At 36.6% G+C, this 20,999-nt stretch overlaps 1 protein-coding gene across 2 annotated transcripts in view; it reads right to left on the bottom strand.

Annotated features, from left to right (window-relative positions):
- The window catches only part of dspa (desmoplakin a), a 48,080-nt gene extending 29,777 nt beyond the window's left edge, over positions 1–18,303 (bottom strand). Inside the window, exons 1-4 of one of the 2 annotated variants that reach the window (XM_056470709.1) lie at positions 17,961–18,303; positions 11,686–11,776; positions 11,474–11,595; positions 10,769–10,937 (exon numbers count right to left, since the gene is read on the bottom strand). In XM_056470709.1, the coding sequence (XP_056326684.1) occupies positions 10,769–10,937; positions 11,474–11,595; positions 11,686–11,776; positions 17,961–18,184 (606 nt within the window). In that variant the 5' untranslated portion in view covers positions 18,185–18,303. The remainder of the gene's footprint in view (positions 1–10,768; positions 10,938–11,473; positions 11,596–11,685; positions 11,777–17,960) is intronic. The other variant, XM_056470719.1, reaches the window with a different exon arrangement.
- Positions 18,304–20,999: the final 2,696 nt, after the last annotated feature.

Below are 20,999 nucleotides of genomic sequence, written 5' to 3'. Positions count from 1 at the left end.
TGTGTGTGTACTGTGTATATTTATTATGTATATATAAATACACATATGCATGCATATATTTGACAAAATATGTATTAATATTAAGATATAACATATATGTGTAAATATGATAGAAATAATATTTAATTGTAAATTTCTATGTAACAACATTTTTTGTATAGTTTTGTTTTAATGTAAGTGTGTGGATCACACATACATAATAAATATATAACACACACACATCTATTATTTCAAAACAAACTTTTATTTTGGATGCGATGCATATATATCCATGACTTTTATTCATTCCTCTTATACTGAATCAATGCTCCATTTATGAAAAGATTCACTTGCTTTGTTTCTAAATGAATCAGCTATTTTGAATGAATCATTTGAGGGAATGATTCAGTGAATCACTCATTAAAATAGGGAATTGCTGCTAGCAACTGGTGATTTTAGTGCTATATTTATCCTTTATCCATCTTAATTATCATTAAAACAATACTGAGATATCATTTCTCAGTGTTCATACATCTCAAAATAACTCCTCTGATCCACATAAAAACAAAAAATCCACTTTTTATGCAAAGAGAGTACATTTTTGGAAGTATTGTATAGTTGTGATACAGTATAAATTGGTGAATTAAGACTGTGATTAGTTCACTACGTGTTTCTTCCTGTTGTTGATTTATCTCTTTGGTTACTGATTACCTTCACCTGAGTCTAGTTCAGTTTCTCATTATCTTGTCCATAAATATTCTTCCTTTTCCCTTAGTTCACTGTCGGTAATTGTCCTGCTTCCATCCTATGGCTTTCCTCTTACATTCTGTTCAGTCCAGATCTCAACTTGAAAACCGCGACCATACGCATATGATACTCTCATCACAGATGATACAAATCTGCAGCAACTGTGTGATGCTATTATGTCAATATGGACCAAAATCTCTGAGAAATATTTCCAGTATCTTGTTGAATCTATGCCACGAAGGATTAAGGCAGTTCTGAAGGCAATAGGGGGTCCAACCCGGTACTACTAAAGTGTACCTAATAAATTGGCCAGTGAGTGTATTGTAAATGCAGCAAGGTTATTGTTGTAAAAAAAACTGTATGTGAAGTGTTGTATTGCAATGTGTATGAACTGAAAATGAAAATATATTATTATATAATTATCATTATTATTATTATTATTTATTAATTTAATTTAATTTATTATTTTATTACAATGACATCAGAAAGATCATGTGACACCGAAGACTGAAGTAAAAACAACATTTTTTACCAAAAATGGAATAAATTTCATTAATAAATATATTCAAAGAGCAAAAATGGTTCTTAAAAATGGCAATAATATTTCATAATATTACTATTTTTACTGTGTGTGTGCGTTTTTAAATAAAATAAAATTAATTAAATAAAATAAATGCTTTGCTGAGCATAAGTAGCTTCTTTCAAAAGCATACTAATCTTAATTCATACAATAAAAATAGCAGAAAAACTATTCTAAATTAATTATTACACATAATTAAAATAATTACACATAACACATCATTTCTGTGTTGTAAATAAGTACGTTTTCAAGAGATAGCTCACCCGAAAGTGACATTTCTGTTATCATTTACGGATCCTTTACTGTCTGAGTTTCTTTCCTCTGTTGAACACAAAAGTAGATAATTTGAAAAATGTTGAAAGCCTGTAACCATCGACCTCCACAGTATACATTTTTCCTACAATGGAAGCTAATGCTTACAGATTTCTTCAAAATATCTTCTTCTGCGTTCAACAAAATAAAGAGGCGAGCAAATAGTGAGTAAACTTTAATTTTAGGGTGAACTACCCCCTTTAAGTTCTTCAGTTAATCTTAATGTGATATTCTTCACATACATAAAGCGAAAGCGGGCAGATTGTTTGAACATAGGTTAATAATTACTGCACGTTACGGCCTCATCAATCATGTCCTCTAGGTGTCAGCAGTGTTTAATCATTAACACTAAACCGGCTCTTTCCCACTGGCCTCAGATCAGTTCAGTGGCTTCTTACATAACGTCTGTAAATGAGGATCAGGGTCCACGGAGTGACCGCAGTGTTGTTTTAGAAGACTGACAAGTTATTTCAAGTATTCGAGGAGAGCACAGATAAAAACCCCTGCAAACCAGTCACACCCGAGTCACTCTCACTGCTTTTGTCTTGGTTTGTTTTGCCACAGACACTCCCTGCTTTCCTCCCCCTTCCTGACTGAGCCAAACAATGTGTGCTCTGTCTAACATGAGCTCAAACCACTGCGCGCGCGAGTGTGTGTGTGTGTGTGTATGTGTCTAGGTAATATTCCCTTTGCTGTGCTGGAAGAGCAAATGTCTGCTAGTTTGCTGAATTAGCATTATATGAAGGATAGTAACAGCAACATAAAAGAGATTCAAAGCTTGTGCGTATGTGTGTGTGTGTGTGTGTGTGTGTGTGTGTGTGCGTGTGTGTGTGTGTGTGTGTGTGTGTGTGTGTGTCTCCAGGTATTCCCCTTTGTTGTGCTGGAAGATCAAATGTCTGCACAAGCAAGCAATAGTGAAAGACTGACATGTTGTTAGCATGTTTAACATTTTGCTATCTTGATGCATATTAAGGATAGCCTATCTGGATTTGAAGACACACGGCTAGCATTTTGTTTGACCTGTTGCTAAAATTAATTAGCATGTTGTTGGCATAGCTTACATTGCTAGTATAAATTATTTTCATGTTCAATATTTTGCTAACTTGAACTAGCATCATATGAACTGGAATACAAGGTACCACATGGCTAACGTGTAACTTTTTAGCATGATGTTGCTAGTATGAATTACCAGGTTATTAGCATGTCTGTATGATGTTGAACATCTTGCTAGTTTGTTGAATTAGCATCATATTACGAATAATAACAGGAACTTAAAAGAGATTCAAAATTTAAAAGAGATTGTGTGTGTGTGTGTGTGTGTGTGTGTGTGTGTGTGTGTGTGTGTGTGTGTGTGTGTGTCCAGGTTTTCAATATTAATCAGTAGTGAATGAATTGATGAAGAACATTAGCTTAAATCTGAAAGTGTCATTTGTGCAGCGTAGTTACAAAACAACACAACATTTGCTTAATCAGTAGAGTTAATCTGTTTATCCAGCCAATTGAAGCAGCAAAGAGAAAGTATTCATTCCTGCAAGGCTTAACAATATGTCAAGCTCCAGATGTGAGCGCAATCTACTGTACACACTCACCGGCCACTTTATTAGGTACACCTGTCCAACTGCTTGTTAACGCAAATTTCTAATCAGCCAATCACATGGCAGCAGCTCAATGCATTTAGGCATGTAGACATGGTCAAGACGATCTGCTGCAGTTCAAATGAGCATCAGAATGGGGAAGAAAGAGGATTTAAGTGACTTTGAACGTGGCATGGTTGTTGGTGCCAGACAGGCTGCTCTGAGTATTTCAGAAACTGCTGATCTACTGGGATTTTCACGCACAACCATCTCTAGGGTTTACAGAGAATGGTCTGAGTAAGAGGAAATATCCAGTGAGCGGCAGTTCTGTGGGTGCTAATGCCTTGTTGATGCCAGAGGTCAGAGGAGAATGGCCAGACTGGTTCCAGCTGATAGAAAGGCAACATTAACTCAAATAAGCACTCGTTGCAACCGAGGTCTGCAGAAGAGCATCTCTGAACACACAACACGTCCAACCTTGAGGAGGATGGACTACAGCAGCAGAAGACCACACCGGGTGCCACTCCTGTCAGCTAAGAACAGGAAACTGAGGCTACAATTCACACAGGCTCACCAAAACTGGACAATAGAAGATTGGAGAAACGTTGCCTGGTCTGATGAGTCTCCATTTCTGCTGCCACATTCGGATGGTCAGGTCAGAATTTGCCCTCAACAACATGAAAGCATGGATCCATCCTGCCTTGTATCAGCGGTTCAGGCTGGTGGTGGTGGTGTAATGGTGTGGGGGAGATTTTCTTGGCACACTTTGGGTCCATTAGTACCAATTGAGCATCGTGTCAACACCACAGCCTACCTGAGTATTGCTGCTGACCATGTCCATCCCTTTATGACCACAGTGTCTCCATCTTCTGATGGCTACTTCCAGCAGGATAACACACCATGTCATAAAGCCTGAATCATCTCAGACTGGTTTCTTGAACATGACAATAAGTTCACTGTACTCAAATGGCCTCCACAGTCACCAGAACTCAATCCAATAGAGCACCTTTGGGATGTGGTGGAACGGGTGATTCACATCATGGATGTGCAGCCGACAAATCTGCAGCAACTGTGATGCTATCATGTCAATATGGAGCAAAATCTTATATTTCCAGTACCTTGTTGAATCTATGCCATGAAGGATTAAGGCAGTTCTGAAGGCAAAAGGGGGTCCAATCGGTAAAGTGGCCGGTGAGTGTATATTTGCCCAAGAATGCACTAAAGTATGCTTTACCACAATTTTATAATTGTTTAATTAGTTTAAATGTTTGTTTAATGTAGTTGCTAATAGTTTACAAATCTGTGAGCTGTTAGAAATAGGTTAAATCATCATCAAAATTTTTGCAAGCTTTGTAGCACTTTCATTCATTCATTAATTTCCTTCGGCTTAGTCCCTTATTTATCAGAGGTCACCACAGAGGAATGAACCGCCAACTATTCCAGCAGGATTCTGTCAGTAAATTATCCTCTCAAGGACAGTATTTTGGCTGCCAGCAATGTACTCGAACGGCCACATGCTAATGATGATGAAACACATTTTTATCATTCTTTGGGTCAAGAAAGCATCTGAATTTGCGGTATATTTCTGGCCTCCCTTTGTGCAAACCACTTGCTCTGTCTGGGTGTGCCTAAATGTGCAGTAAATGTGTGTTTCACATACACAACACATCCGCAGAAACCAATTTAATACATTGATTCAGAGTAAGAGGCAAAAATTATAGCTGTGATAATTAGTTTATGGTTCAGATGATTAAGCTACTATATAGGAAAATGGCAAAACATGTTTACATGATTGTGCACATTTTCACACTCCGAAAAAAATTTAATCCATACACTGTAAAATATAATATAATAATTATTATAATATTTAATATGAGGTCATTCATTCAGTAATTTTCCACCGGCTTAGTCCCTTATTTATCAGGGGTCGCCACAGCGGAATGAACCACCAACTATTCCGGCATATGTGTTATGCAGCGGATGCCCTTCCAGCTGCAACTCAGTACTGGGAAACATCCATACACACTCACATTCACACACATATTCATACACTAGTTCATCCAATCTACCTATAGCGCATGTGTTTGGACTGAGGGGGAATCCGGACCACCCGGAGGAAACCCACTCTAACATGGGGAGAACATGCAAACTCCACACAGAAATGCCAACTGGTCCAGCTGGGACTTGAACCAGCGACCATCTTGCTGTGAGGTGACAGTGCGAACCACTGAGTCACACTATGTATTCATAATTATTATTAATAATAATTATGATAATAATAGTAACAACATAGTAATATGTTGCTGACTTAAATTTTTAAGTTGAGCCTATTTAACTTTACAAGTCATATTAACTTGCAATAATTAAGCTGACTTAAAACATCAAGTTAAAATTAGTTTAACTTAAAAAAATAAGTTTCCTAATTAAGTTAAGTAACGTAAAAACATAAGTTGTCGCGACTTTTTATTACGTCATTTCTTTACTGTGTAGAAATAAGATTTCTGTATTCTTATTACATATTAATTTTCCATCCATTTCCACTGCATATTATTTAACTTAAGCAAGTTAACACAATTGCTGTAACATGCGTTTGTTAGTTAAATGAAATAGGTAAGAATAAGATTCATGTAATATTGTCAATAAATTAAACACTGACTGGTGATTGTGTGTAATATTGTGCATTTAAACACACTGAATGTTCCCTCCCTAGACCCTGGATTAATTTACAAATCCAGTCACTAATGCAAATCAAGCCTTGCATCTATATACAGTACGCACTGGCTTTAATGGAAAAGCTGCTTCAGACTGTGTGTATGGGTGTGTTCGGGTGTGTGTTCAGGTGTGACGCCTTCATCATCAGATCTAACACAAGTAACAACAAGTCAGTGTATAATACAGACAGCCCTGTTTCTCTCTCTCTCGCTCACAAGGGTGGTTTTTAATGAGTGTTACAGCAAGAGTGTTGATTGGTTTTCAGTTTTACAAGGCAATGAGTGCTTTATTAACATTTGAACAGATCTGGTGTAATAAGAAAGCATTGTGTTTTGTTTTTTGAGGAAGAATATATTTTTTCTGAGTAATTTTTTAATGTGTGGTTTGTCATGTTGTTGTCAATTGATGGGAGTTAAGTTGATTTTGTATGGCCTCTTAATCTTCTGTTAAGTTGTTGTTAAGTAGATAAAGTGGTTTAGATATATCTAAAATCTCTCTCTGTCTGAATTTTCTTTTCAATTGTTTATTTTTGGACCCAAGTATACATTTCTGAAAGTCAAAATGTGATTGTTTTAATGAATTTTCTCTCTGGTAGCATAAAATTAGGAATCTGGGAGACAAGAAAAAACTAATTGTTGGGGCAGAAGGCAATAGGTGTTGTACCCTATGTTTTTGGGGCTTATAGCTTCTCAATTGAGAGTGAAGTTTGCAGATTGCAGTACAAGGCAACGAAATGCAGTTTCGCTCTAACCAGCAGTGCAATAGCAGCAAGTGCAGGATACAGGTATAAGTTATAAAGTGCAGTTATAGAAAAACTATGGTAATATTTACAGATGGATGTACTATGAACATTATATACAGGTTGTATTAGCTATGAACAGAGATTAACAATAAATGAATATATGCACAGGATGCTATTAATAATCAGAAGTGTGCAGATAAACAATTACAAATGTCCATGTGCAGTGGGTATGTACAGTTTAAATAAGTGAATCAGTGCAATGAATATGTGCAAACTTTAAATGTGCGAATGTTAAATAGTTTTGTTTTAAGAAATAATGAGTCAAAATGAAGTGAGGTTTTCCTTAAAACAAGCAAAATATTCTAACAATGGGGCAAGTAAAATAATACTATTATGTGATGTGTTTTGCTTGTTTTAAGGAAAATCTGATTTAATTTTGACATATTATTCTTGAAGACAAGACAATTTGTCTAGAAAATGCTTATTGATTTAAGAATATTTAGATATTTGGACAAGAAACAAGACCAAAAACGCATTTTTTGCAGAGAAGATATACATACACTCAAAAAAAAAGGCTTTTGCTGCTTGTTCAAACTACTTATTTAAAATGAGTTGAAATAACACAATTATTAAGTTTTTTGGGCGGAAAACTTAATTATTGCATGTTCAGTCAACTTAAATTTGTAAAAACGAGATTAAGTTAACTAATTCGATTTGTGTTGGAACAACATGAAGGAATTGTGTGGAACCCAGCATTTTTTACAGTGTACATCAGAAATTTGATAAATATATAATAATAACTAAAAATATAGGGCGAAGCAGTGGCGCAGTAGGTAGTGCTGTAGCCTCACAGCAAGAAGGTTGCTGGTTTAAGCCTCGGTTTGAGCCTCGGCTGGGTCAGTTGGCGTTTCTGTGTGGAGTTTGCATGTTCTCCCTGCATTCGCGTGGGTTTCCTCTGGATTTCCCCCACAGTCCAAAGACATGCGGTACAGGTGAATTGGGTAGGCTAAATTGTCCGTAGTGTATGTGTGTGAATGAGTGTGTGTGGATGTTTCCCAGAGATGGGTATCCACTGCGTAAAAACGTGCTGGATAAGTTGGCGTGTTCATTCCGCTGGTAACCCCGGATTAATAAGGGACTAAGCGACAAGAAAATGAATGAATGAATGAACACTAAAAATAATAATATATAAAATAAAATACACAACTGTGCCCACTGCACAAAGACATGTCAATACGACCTCTATTATACAGACACAGATGCAATATAGATATGATCGGTATGTCCATCAGATGTCTAATATATAGTGGGTATGTTTATTCAGATGTTGCTATAATGTTTCTGACTAGTTTTCTCTCTCTCTCTCTCATGAGAAACTCGTCTCGTTTCAGTGGGTCTGAATGTGAGATAAGCCTGAGTCAAATTACAGCCTGAACCAGCCTGAACACGAGGAGGAGACTGAATTCCAGCACACTGCTGTCATTATAGGCTGTAAACTCTGCACATGTCAGAAATCACACAATCTTCTCAACACACTGCAGTTTTCCAGACACCTCAGAAGACTAACTGGAAGCTCCAACTAAAAATAGTTTAGACTGAAGCGACTGAGCCTGCACAATATATCATTAAAGCATCAATATTGCAATGTCTGAATCTGAAATAGTCAAAATTAAGTGAGTTTTTCCCATAAGACATGCAAAATAATCTGCGAATGGGGTCAGCTAAATAATCTTGCTTTTCATTTTGACATAAACTTACCCCATTCGCAGATTATTTGCATGTCTTATGGGAAAAACTCTGAAGCAAGACAAAGTGTTTTGCTTGTGTCTAAAATCCTTCTTGATTTATGAATTTGTAGATATTTGGACTAGAAACAAGACGAAAACTCACTAAGAAATTGATTATTTACAGTGTGTTCCTTCATTTGTACAGTATATATGCTTACTGTATTATCTTTGCTATCATTTGTTTATTATATTTTGTGCCGATGCACTCCCTACATAATCATCTCAATCAATCTAAAATTATTCATCCTTTCCAAATAGAGCTATCTAGTGAAGTATCGCACTATTAAATAGTTATTTTTTATAAATAGTAAATAGTTATTCACTTACACTGGAAGCTTATCACACAGATATTGATGCAATATGTGCTGTAAATAGAGCATAACATATATTTTACCTGGAATTTCGCCTTCAGGTAAACCATCATTTTAGAATGATCTCTGAAGGATCGTGTGACGCTGAAAACTGCTGTGAGGTTGCTGAAAATTCAGCTTTGAATCATAGCAGTTTTAAAATATATCCCACATTTATTTTAAATTGTATTAGTATATCACAATGACGCTGTTTTTACTGTAGTTTTGATCAAATAAATGCAGTCCTGGCGAGCAGAAGAGACAACTTTTTAATATCAATTAGTACTTGACAAATACAGCCCATCTAAATTGGCTTGAAGTTCATCAAATATACATGATAATACTCATAAAATAGTGGAAAAAAGGCCCACAGCATTTGCTGATTCTCCAGGTTTGACACACACTTGTTATTTTGCCATTACTGTGTGAAAAAAATGAGGTAGTTGTGAAAATAAAATGTCAATAAAAGTCAGAAGATCTCATCCTACAGACTTTTATATGATTGTCCTTTATATGACATGTCTTGTGTATTGTGACATGTATTATTGTCCTTTATATGACATGTAAAGATAATACCATTTAACTAAATCAGGGGTCACCAATCTCGGTCCTGGAGGGCCGGTGTCCCTGCAGAGTTTAGCTCCAACTTGCCTCAACACACCTGCCTGGATGTTTCAAGTATACCTAGTAAGACCTTGATTAGCTTGTTCAGGTGTGTTTGATTAGAGTTGGAGCTAAAATCTGTAGGGCACCGGCCCTCCAGGAACAGTTTGGTGACCCCTGAACTAAATAGTTATTTTGAGAAGTATTTTTTTTTTATCTCAGGATCTCTAGTATTTTTATACCTGAAAATGGGATTCAAGTATCAAGCAATAAAAATGTACAAGCGCTTTACATTTTGTTTCTATTTCTGTACATTTATATTTAACCGTGATCTACAGAAGACAACCAGAAGTGTCATCGGGTTGTAACGATAGTTTAAACTTCTAAAAAATATTGTCAGAAATCATTTGAGGACATATTAAAAGACCTGTAATGCTGTGTGTATACCTCCTAGTTTACCTAATAATCATTTTTAATCAATTTAAAATATATGCAATTTAGCAACCCAGGCACAATCTGCAAACGTACCCTATATACATTTCTGGAAAGTGCCAAATACGTCCATAGGTTTGTTTTTTTTTGCCGTTTTTGTTTCCACAAATCCACCAGAGGCCATTGTGTACGCTGTTTCAGATGTCAAAATTCTTATTCGAGTGTCATTCGTGCCTGCTGTTCTCACGTAAATCCCCCAGAGGCTGCTATCGACTGACAGATCGACTGACCTGCCCTCCTCCTTCCCTAAACCCAACCAAAAGTGTTTTCAAAATCACAGATTGACCCGCCCACCCACTTCCTTAAACTCAGCTGACACTGTTTTCAAAAGCAATCCAGAAAAAGAAAAGCTCTCACCTGATTTTTACCATGTTTTCAGATTTTACCACATTCTTACTCTGTTAATTACTTGATTATTTTATTTTTTGGCTTCTGGTTTTGTCTACATGCTTTCTGGAACCTTTCTTTCCCAGGCCTCTGTCATCGTGGCCAACTCCTGTTTGTATCTCAAGTCCACCGACGTACACAACGAGCCACTGGACAAACTAGTAACAGCAGGAAAGCCGTCCATATGGAGGGTAGCGATCAGCTGGTAGTGCAAAAAGGAACGGTGTCATACCGCCCCCTAGCATTCATTTTAAAGACGACATGCAGCCATACGTACTTCTGGCTACATAATTCCCGATCTCCAGAAACGTATATAGGGCTACGTTTTCAAAGTGAGCCTAAGTTGCGAAAAATAGTGAAACTTTCACATGAGGGCTAATCATTTTGCCTTTAGCTCCAAATCAAAACTACTTTTTACATTTAATTTGATGCAGTCCCTCATTATTACATCCAGTACTTGTAATATTAACTTATATGTGCTGAATACTGAAACCGAGGCTAACCTTCTTCTGGTTGATCCATGACATTGCGTCCTGGAAGCTCTTGCTGGGATCATCCCAGCCGCTAACGGTGCCGCTGACGGTGCCACTGACGATGCCGCCGGTCCTCCTGATGGTGGTGCCCGTGATGGAGTTGCGAATGTCTGCAAAAAAGCCATGACAGTCCTCCAAACTGAAAAACACAATGAGCGTTGGAGGCTTTATTTAAGTTTACATGTTATCATCAAAATATTTACGTGTTTGAGCATCAGTTGCTGTTGATTTTTATATTAAAAGTAAAGTATTTCAGTTTATATAACTAATTCCATAATTGTAGGTACATTTAAAGTACTTTACATTTATTTAACTGAAAGGGGACCCTTTTTACAAGATGTAAAATAATAATAGTCTCTAGATTGTGTGTACTAAAGTTTAAGCTCAAAAAACACACACAGATAATGTTTTCTAACTCTCTGAATCTGACCCTTTTAGGCTTTGATCCTAATTGTGGTGTTTTGGTGACTGTCGCTTTAAATGCAAATGAGATTGTGCTCTTTTTAGAGCAGAGGGCGGAGCTACAAATGCCTGTGTCAACATAGTGGCAGATTCAAAAACAAGACTAATACAAGACAAAATGCACCTGCAATACTAGAATCACTCCAGGACAGGTGAGAATCCCTGCTTTATGGGATTGTGTGTTTCATGCTGTGTTTCTGTGTGTTTGTTTACCTGCGGAGGATCATATCATTGGGCAGACCGGCGTTCCTCAAGTCCACCGCACATTTCCGCAGCTGATCCATGGCCTCCTGTGCTGCCACCATGTTCTTGTCTACCTCAGTAGCAGGTCCCATCTGTCCAAACACACACACCCACACACATTTTACAAACATGCAGAAACAGCTTATATCACTTAACAATCTGATAGTATAACAGACACATACAGTCTCCAGGAGGCCCTGTGCTCGCTGCAGGAATCCCATGCAGTCATTGTACAGAATCTGAGCTCGCTTCTGAACCGTCATGGATGACATGCTGAAAACAGAAGGAAAATGATAGAAATTAACAATAAATAATGATAATAATAAATAAATAAATTATTAATTGATAAAAAAACAGTATTACACCAGTATGACCAGCATGTGAATGTTTAATTAGCAGAGTAATAGCACAGTTTTGCTTAAAATATTGAAACGCACACAACATTATGGGTGACATATCAGAGATCAAATAGATCAACAAATTGTTGTTGCTCATCTCACTGGCGAATCTGTGACTTTCAATATTATCAAGAGCCACAGTATCCAGAGTAATGTCAGCAAACTACCAAGAAGAACAACCACATCTGTCTGAAAGGTATGTCAGGATACTGACCCTGATTGTATCCAAAATACATCTCCTCAACTCACTGCAGAAATAAATGTGCTTCTTTACTCTCCTGTTTCCACCAAAACTGTTGGTCTGGAGCTCAACAGGGTCTATATACATGGCCAAGCTGCTATAGCCAAACCTTTGGTCACTTGTGCCAATGTCAAACGGCAGTTTCAATGGTGCCAGCAGAGAAAACCTTGTGCTATGGACAATTTGGAACATGTATTGTTCTCTGATGAGTCCGCCTTTACTGTCTTTCCCACATCTGGGAGAGTTATGGTGTGGAGAAGCCCCAAAGAAGCGTCCCACCCAGAGAGCTGATGCCCAGAGTGAAACATGGGGGGATCAGTGATGGTTTGAGCTGCAGTATCAAGGCATTCTCTAGGCCCAATACTTGTGCTAGGGTAACTGCCAATGGCTACCAACCCATTCTGGAGGACCATGTGACCCAATGGGTCAAACACTTTATCCTGAAGGTGGTGCCGTGTTTCAGGATGATAATGCACCAATACTCACTGCAAGACTAGTGACAGAGTGGTTTGATGAACATGAAAGTGAAGTTGAACACCTCCCATGGCCTGCACAGTCCTTCTTCGGCTTAGTCCCTTATTTACCACAGTGGAATGACCCACCAAATATTCCAGCATGTTTTATGCAGCAGATGCCCTTCCAGGTGCAACCCAGTACTGTGAAACACCCCCTCACTCTTTCGTTCTCACATGCACTCATACACTACAGCCAATTGAGTTTATTCAGTTCACCTATACTGCATGTGTTTGGACTGTTGGGGAAACCGGAGCACCCGGAGGAAACCAACGCCAACACAGGGAGAACATGCAAACTCCACACAGAAATGCCAACTGACCCAGCCGAGACTCGAAAGAGCTGCTTTCTTGCTGTGAGGTGACAGTGCTAATCACTGAGCCACTGGCCTGCACAGTCACCAGACCTAAATATTATTGAGCCACTTTGGCGTGTTTTAGAGGAGTGAGTCAGGAAAGGTTTTCCTCCACCAGCAAGACTATTCTGCAAGACGAATAGCTCCTCTGGCCACTGTGCAGGACATGAATCTGTCATTTCTGATATGAACTGATGCTGTATTAGCTATAAAAGGAGGCCCTACACCATACTAATGAAGTGGTCTAAAACCAGGCGTTTCAGTTTCATTGTCCAACCTCAGTATGTATAATTGCAATTAATCACATTCAGTTCATATTTCCTAAATCAGGCTGCACGGTGGCGCAATGGATAGCACGTTTGCCTAACAGCAAGAAGGTTGCTGATTCGAGCTCCAACTGGGTCAGTTGGCATTTCTCAGTTTGCATGTTCTCCACGTGTTCGCATGGGGTTCCTCCGGGTGCTCCGGTTTCCCCCACAAGTCCAAAGACATATGGTATAGGTGAATTGGGTAAGCTAAAATTGTCCATAGTGTATGTGTGTGAATGGGTGTGAATTGATGTTTCCCAGTGATGAGTTGCAGCTGGAAGGGCATACGCTGCGTAAAACATATGCTGGATAAGTTGGCGGTTCATTCCGCTGTGGTGACCCCTGATGAATAGAGGGACTAAGCCGAAAATAAAATAAAATATTCCTGTAGGCACCCAGGGTCTGACAGTAATGTAGTTTTAATTAGCTGTGTGTCTGTACATGTCGCAGAATCGACAACACTGCTGACTTTGACTTGACTTCGACTTAAATTCCACACATTTCAAAGGGATACTACTGCATATTCTCAGATATTACATTATTGGCACATTATTTTAATGGCACATACAGTACATATTCATTTGAAATTTTCTAATAAAATTTCCCATTAAGATTAAATCTGCACAATTAGAATTTTTCTTATTTTTTTTAATTAAAAAAAATGTGCACATAATGCATTAATAACATGTTAAAAACATTCATTCATTCATTTACTTGTCGGATTAGTCCCTTAATTAATCTGGGGTCACCACAGTGGAATGAACCACCAACTTATCCAGCATTTGTTTTATGCAGCGGATGCCCTTCCAGCCGCAACCCATCTCCGGGAAACATCCACACACATTCAATCACGCTCATACACTGTGGACAATTTAGCCTACCCAATTCACCTGTACCGCATGTCTTTGGACTGTGGGGGAAACCGGCTCACCTGGAGGAAACCCACGCAGGGAGAACATGCAAACTCGGCACAGAAACGGCAACTGACCCAGCCGTGGCTTGAACCAGCGACCTTCTTGCTGTGAGGCAACAGAACTACCTACTGCACCACTGCGTCGCCGTTAGACTTAGACTCTTTAAATCTTAGGCACTTTAATTTTCACTCATTACTAAGAATTGTTAATCAAACACAACATTGAAACACAAGTTATGACATTTAAAATGACAAAATATTATATCCATCCAAACAGAACACATATTTTTTAACGTTATTATTTATCATTTTTAATTATTCATTTATCAATTTTCCTTCAGCTTAGTCCCTTATTTATCAGGGGTCACCAACTATTCCGCCAAATGTTTTGCGCAGTGGATGCCCTTCCAGCTGCAACCCAGCACTGGGAAAACCCCCACACACACACTCATTTACACACACACACTCATACACTACGGCCAATTTAGTTCATCCAATTATCTATTGTGCATGTGTTTGGACTGTGGGGAAAACCGGAGCACCCGGAGGAAACCCACACCAAAACGGGGAGAACAAGCAAACTCCTCACAGAAATGGCAACTGGTCCAGCTGGGACTCGAACCTAGCGACCTTCGTGCTGTGAAGTGATAGTGCTAACCACCGTGCCACCCTATTATCAATTATCTATATCATGTTGTATTTGATAAAATGACTATTTCCATCTTCTCCACTGAGTTAGAAGATTAATAAGAACTTTTCATGACATAATAAAAACAAACAAGCCAGAATACTTTATGAATTGCATACCATTCATATCAATGCATGCACTCACACACAAAGTCCACATGCACATATTGGGTGTATGTGCACTGTTTGCGTTTATAACACAGCTGAAAGTGCTCAAATAAAAACTTTTGCACACTTCAGTCAATGTGGCATATGTTTTATGGCTAATGCATGTATAAATAACACCATCATCACGTTAATCAGACTGAATGTTTCCTGTCTGGCGCCATAATGAAGTAGCATGCATCATTTGGAGACACATGAAACAAGTGATCAAATGTTACTCCTACAGAGTGAAAGTGAAAGTTCACCCAAAAGTTAAAATTCAGTCATTATTTACTCTCTGTGCTGGGTTCTCGTAACCCAATGTTGGGTCAAATATGGACAAACTTAACTTTTTTTAAATATATAAATGTAAAATGATGTGTTTGACCCAACAAGTGGGTTTATTTTATTTATATCTATTTTTAAAACCAAATATGGACAAACGCAAAAGTTGGGTCAAATTTGGGATATATATTTAATTTTAAAAAAATTTAACCCAGCAGATTTTACCCAGATTTATTTGAAGCATTTCAGGTCGAAATAACCCAGCATTTTGGAGACTGAAGAAACCACAAAGCAAATCAAAGTGTTTATAAACATTGGTTCACATTTATGTAAGAGTAAGCAAATAATAAATAGCATACAGTAAGCAAATGCTAACATTGTCTAAAAAGAGGAGAAGGCGGCTCTGATGGCAAAAATAGAAACCAGCACAGAAGTTCATATAGTTTTAATAATGGCTTTAATGTTATGAAGGAAATTATTTAGTTTAAAGGAAATTATTTGGATTTTAAAAGAGACTGAATCGGTCCTTTGACTGTAGCTACTGGTGGCTTCTGTTTGTGCCATCTTAAAACCAATAAATCCTACACTGTATAAATACTGGTTTGTTTTAACCCAATTTTGGGTCAAGAATGGGCATACCCAACTGTTGGGTTAAAATGTGTCATTTAATTTGAATTGAAGAAAATTAACTCAGCGTTGGCTTTGTCCATATTTAAACCAATGTTGGGTTACAACAACCCAGCATTTTAAAATATAATACATCCTAAAGAAATGTCATAAACACTGAAGTGCTATTTTAATGGCTAAAATTAATATTATATTGGTTTTAAGGGAAACTGCATTGGTCCTTTGCTGGTGCTTCCAGTTTCTGGCATGTTGAAACCAATAAATAAAAATTCTGGGTTGTTTTAGCCCAACATTGGGTCAAATATGGGCAAACTCAGCTGTTACATTAAAGAAAATTAACATTGGGTTTATCCATATTTGAAAAAACAGAAGTGTGTGCACATCAGAAAATCTCAAAGACAGGTGCTCCATCAAAAAAAAACATTTGTAGAAAAAGATCCAAAGAAAATCGGCACACTGCCACTTTAGCTCTCAAGAAAAAATGTTTAATGTCATTTTTAATATTTGACCCAGCTTTGGGTTACAACAATCCAACAATTTTAATGTAATAAATCCTAATTGAATAAGTCAAAAACACAAAAGTTCTATTTTAATTGTTAAAATGGAAATTATATTGGTTTTAATGGAAACCGTATTTGGTCCTTTGCTGGTGACTTCAGTTTTATTGAAACCAAAAAATCCAACTCTAAAAGTGCTGGGTTGTCGTAGACTAACATTGGGTCATATATGGACAAACCCAAATAGTGGGTTAAAAATGTGTAATTAATTTTAATTTAAATATATCATCTCAACGTTTAGTTTGCCCATTTTTGGCCCAACCTTGGGTTACAACAACCCAGCATTTTGCACAGGACCAAATACAGTCTCAAAGCATTTTAAAGAGTTTATTTGAGTCTAATAAATCCCAATAGAAAATGTCCAAAACACAAATGTACTTTTACTGACTAAATTCAGATGGTTTGGTTTGGTTTTTAAATGGCATTTGTATTGGAAACCATTAGAATTTCCTGTGATGGCTCCTAGCCTATTGTTTTCTTTCCTCTAAAAAAAAACAACAGGCTAGAAGCCGATAGACTAGGGGAACTCGGTAATGTTTGCATACTTTTTTCAGAGGTTTATTTTACAGAAGACTTTGTTTATCGCCTAAATAACACTAACAGTCACCTTCCATTAGCTGAGTTGTTTACATGTGAACCCACTAATGCACATTAATGAAAAGTGTGTTAATGCTACACTGTAAAAAGCTATTCGTTGACTTTACTTAAAAAAGAGAGTAAATTATGTGCACAATTAGAAAAGTCAAGTCAATCCGTTTAATGACTTTTTTAAAGTAAAATCAACTTGTTTCTTTTAAGGCAATTGGTTTACTCGCTTTTTTAAAAAGTAAATTAACTAATTCACTTTTTATAGTGTAAATAACAGTAACAATCTTCCATTAACTGACTTGTTGTTTATGTGTGAATCCACTAATGCACATTAATGAAAATTCGCTGTTAATGCTAATTATAAATAGAAAGGTATTCGATAAAAGACCAAATTATGAACTTAAACATCCTAACAGGACCATATTTGACCCAATGTTGGGTTCCAAGAATGCAGCATTTTGCAAAGGACCAATACAATCTCCATAAATCCCATTGGAACATGTCCAAAACACAAATATACTAATTTATTGACTAAAATCAGATTTGGTTTGGTTTTTAACTGGCATTTGTATTGGAAACCATTAGAGTTTCCTGTGATGGCTTCTAGCCTATTGTTTTCTTTCCTCCAACAGGGGAGCTTGAGAATGTTTGCGTACTTTTTTCAGAGGTTTATTTTACAGAAGACTTTGTTTATAGTCTAAATAACACCAACAGTCGACCAACATTAACTGAGGTGTTTTCTTATGTGTGAACCCATTAATGAAATTCGCTGTTAATGCTAATTATAAACAGAAAACCCTTCGATACTGTGCGCTTAAATGTCCTCACAGCGGACACTGACCTCTGGGCTCCTCCAGCTCCTCCACCCTGAGAGTTTCTGGAGAAAGTCTGCGTGAAGGACTGCGTGTAGCCGTCATTATAGTCGGACTGGTATCCGTTTCCACTCGTGAAAAACTGAGCTCCGTCGTTCCTCGGTAAACTGTAGCCGACGGCGGTGAGGTCTGGCCGGGAGTTGGACCGGCGGCCGATCTGGTGGAGCCTGGTCTGAGAACCGGACAAACTCATCTCTGGACGGGACCGCAGAGCCTGTTATAGGTTATAAAGTAGTTTCAGCTTCGGAAAGTTGTAAAAGTGGTGTTCGCGGTGCTCTCCGGTCGGTGTCTGCGCGGATACTGGCCGCTGCGCGCTGGATAGTTCCGGTTTTGCCGTTAAACCACACCTGATTCACCGTAAGGCGCGGCTCCAGAGAAAGTGAGATGACAGCCATATAACCTGGCACTTTCCCACGGAATTCCTAAATACGGTCAAATGAGGAGTTTTTTCCTTCAAAAATTTTTGAGCAATTTCGCTTTACGCCTTGAACTTCCGCCAACTTAGTTTATGCTCAAATAAAAACATACTGATCACCCGTCCACTGTTTTCTAGTCATCCCAACTTACAAGTCCCACACTGACTAATAATATGAAGTTAAACTTTGTACAACTTACAAAACTTAGCTGAAACCTGACTAACTTATTAAAATAAGTTATAACAACATAAAAATATTTGTTGTCTTGACGTTTTATCGTGACAATTTTTTACAGTGTAGTTGCTAGTTAGTGTATGTAGCCTGTCATTCATAATTCAACATGCATTATTAAAATCCAAATGCATCTAAAGAATCCATGCTCCGCCAGCTTGTAAGTTATGCTGAAATCAATACCGATCACACATAAGTTTCATTAGTTAATGCATTTATTAATCATAAGGCAACATTAATGCATTATTAAATCCAAATCCATGCTTTAAGGATTCATTGCTCCGCAAACTTGTAATTTATGCTCAAACAACACCGATCAAACTTTACTATAAGGTTTCATTAATGTTAGTTAGTGTATTATTCTTCATAATTCAACATGCATTATTAAAATCCAAATCAAACACAATCCAAAACAATACCCGATCACACTTTACTATAAGGTTTCTTAGTTAATGTTTAATTTAATGTGTATTTATTAGTCATAAGTCAACATTTACTAATACATTATTAAAATCCAAATCCATGCTTGTTAACAGAATCAGAAAGAGCTTTATAGCATGATATGTTTACATGAGGAATATGTTTTGGAGTTTCAACAGTGTTAATACAAAAACACTGTGAATTAACATCAACTAATTTCCTTTAATTAACATTAACAAACATCAACAAATAGGCCTACTGTAATAAAAGTGTTGTTCATTGTTCATTCATGTTAGTAAATACAATAACCAACGTTAGCTAATACAACCTTAATGAAAGTGTTATCAAAATACTATAGTAATCATAGTAAATACTATAGTGCCTTTGAACATACCATTTTTTTCTCAAATATGTAATCATGTATTTTTACTCCTTACTTCAACCAGATTGTAATTCATGCATGCATATTAAATACTATAATTAATTTAACAAAATAAACATGTAATTCTGAAGCTTTAATGGAGTAATTTGCATACTGTAAGTTTAAATAACTTCTAATTTTTAAAAACCTAAGGTTTCCTCTGTTTGCATTTGTATTTTTTTATTAGTTCATTAATTCATTCATTTATTAATGAATTCATTCATTTATTTATTCATCTATTTATTTATTTATTCATTCATTTATTTATGTATGTATGTGTGTATTTATTCAATTATTCATTCATTTAAACAGTCATTCATTTATTCCTTTATTCATTCATTCATCCATTTTTATTCATTCATTCATTCATTCATTCATTCATTCATTCATTCATTCATTCATTCATTTATACATTCATTTATTTATTCCTTTATCGTTCATCTATTTATTTATTTATTTATTCATTATTCATCCATTTATTGTTTATTTATTCATTCATTTAAACAGTCATTCATTTATTCCTTTATTCATTCATCCATTTATTTATTCATTTATTTATTAGTTTATTCAATCATTTATAGTCATTCATTTATTCATTTATTCATTATCCATTTATTTATTTATTCATTCATTCATTCATTATACATTCATTTATTTATTCCTTTATCATTCATCTATTTATTTATTTATTCATTCGTTCGTTCAGTTCGTTCGTTCGTTCGTTCGGTCGTTCGTTCGTTCATTCATTCATTCATTCATTTAATTGTTTATTCATTCATTTAATCCTTTATTATTCATCATTAATTAATTAATTAATTCATTCATTCATTCATTTATACATTCATTTATTTATTCCTTTATTCATTCATCTATTTATTTATTTATTCATTCGTTCGTTCGTTCGTTCGTTCGTTCCTTCGTTCGTTCCTTCGTTCGTTCGTTCGTTCGGTCGTTCGTTCATTCATTCATCATTCATTTAATTGTTTATTCATTCCATTTAATCCTTTATTTATTCATCCATTAATTAATTAATTAATTCATTCATCCATTCTTTTACATCCTTTCAAAAGCTGGAGACTGCAGTTTATTTGTTTGTTCTTGTAAACTATTATTGCTAGATCTCATGTAATCGGTTTCTTTGTGTACTTTCAATAATTCATTTAGTCATTTTCAACGAGCACAGATTCATTCATTCACTTGCTTTCCAAAGAAGCTGTATAAAATTGACACATTAAATGGAAATACGAAGCATAAAGCACGCCTGTCTGACTCAAGTACATACAGATTCAATCTGAGGAGGACTGTGTGTGTGTGTGTGTGTTGTCAACAGGAGAGCGACACACCCACCTCACCCAAACTCACACACCCTTCACAGTCCTCTGTCATTACAGGGAGTTTCTTGTCAGCTATCCTTGAAAAAAGTGTAATGCATGTGTAGTAAAAGCCATCACATTTGACAAGAGAAAAAACTACACGCTTCATATTCCATTAATTTACCATTCAGTGTGGGAAAGTTAGGA

Source organism: Danio aesculapii, chromosome 2, assembly GCF_903798145.1.
Source record: "Danio aesculapii chromosome 2, fDanAes4.1, whole genome shotgun sequence".
In the NCBI taxonomy this organism is placed as follows: Eukaryota; Metazoa; Chordata; class Actinopteri; order Cypriniformes; family Danionidae; genus Danio; species Danio aesculapii.
This window is presented reverse-complemented; position numbering and strand designations above follow the sequence as displayed.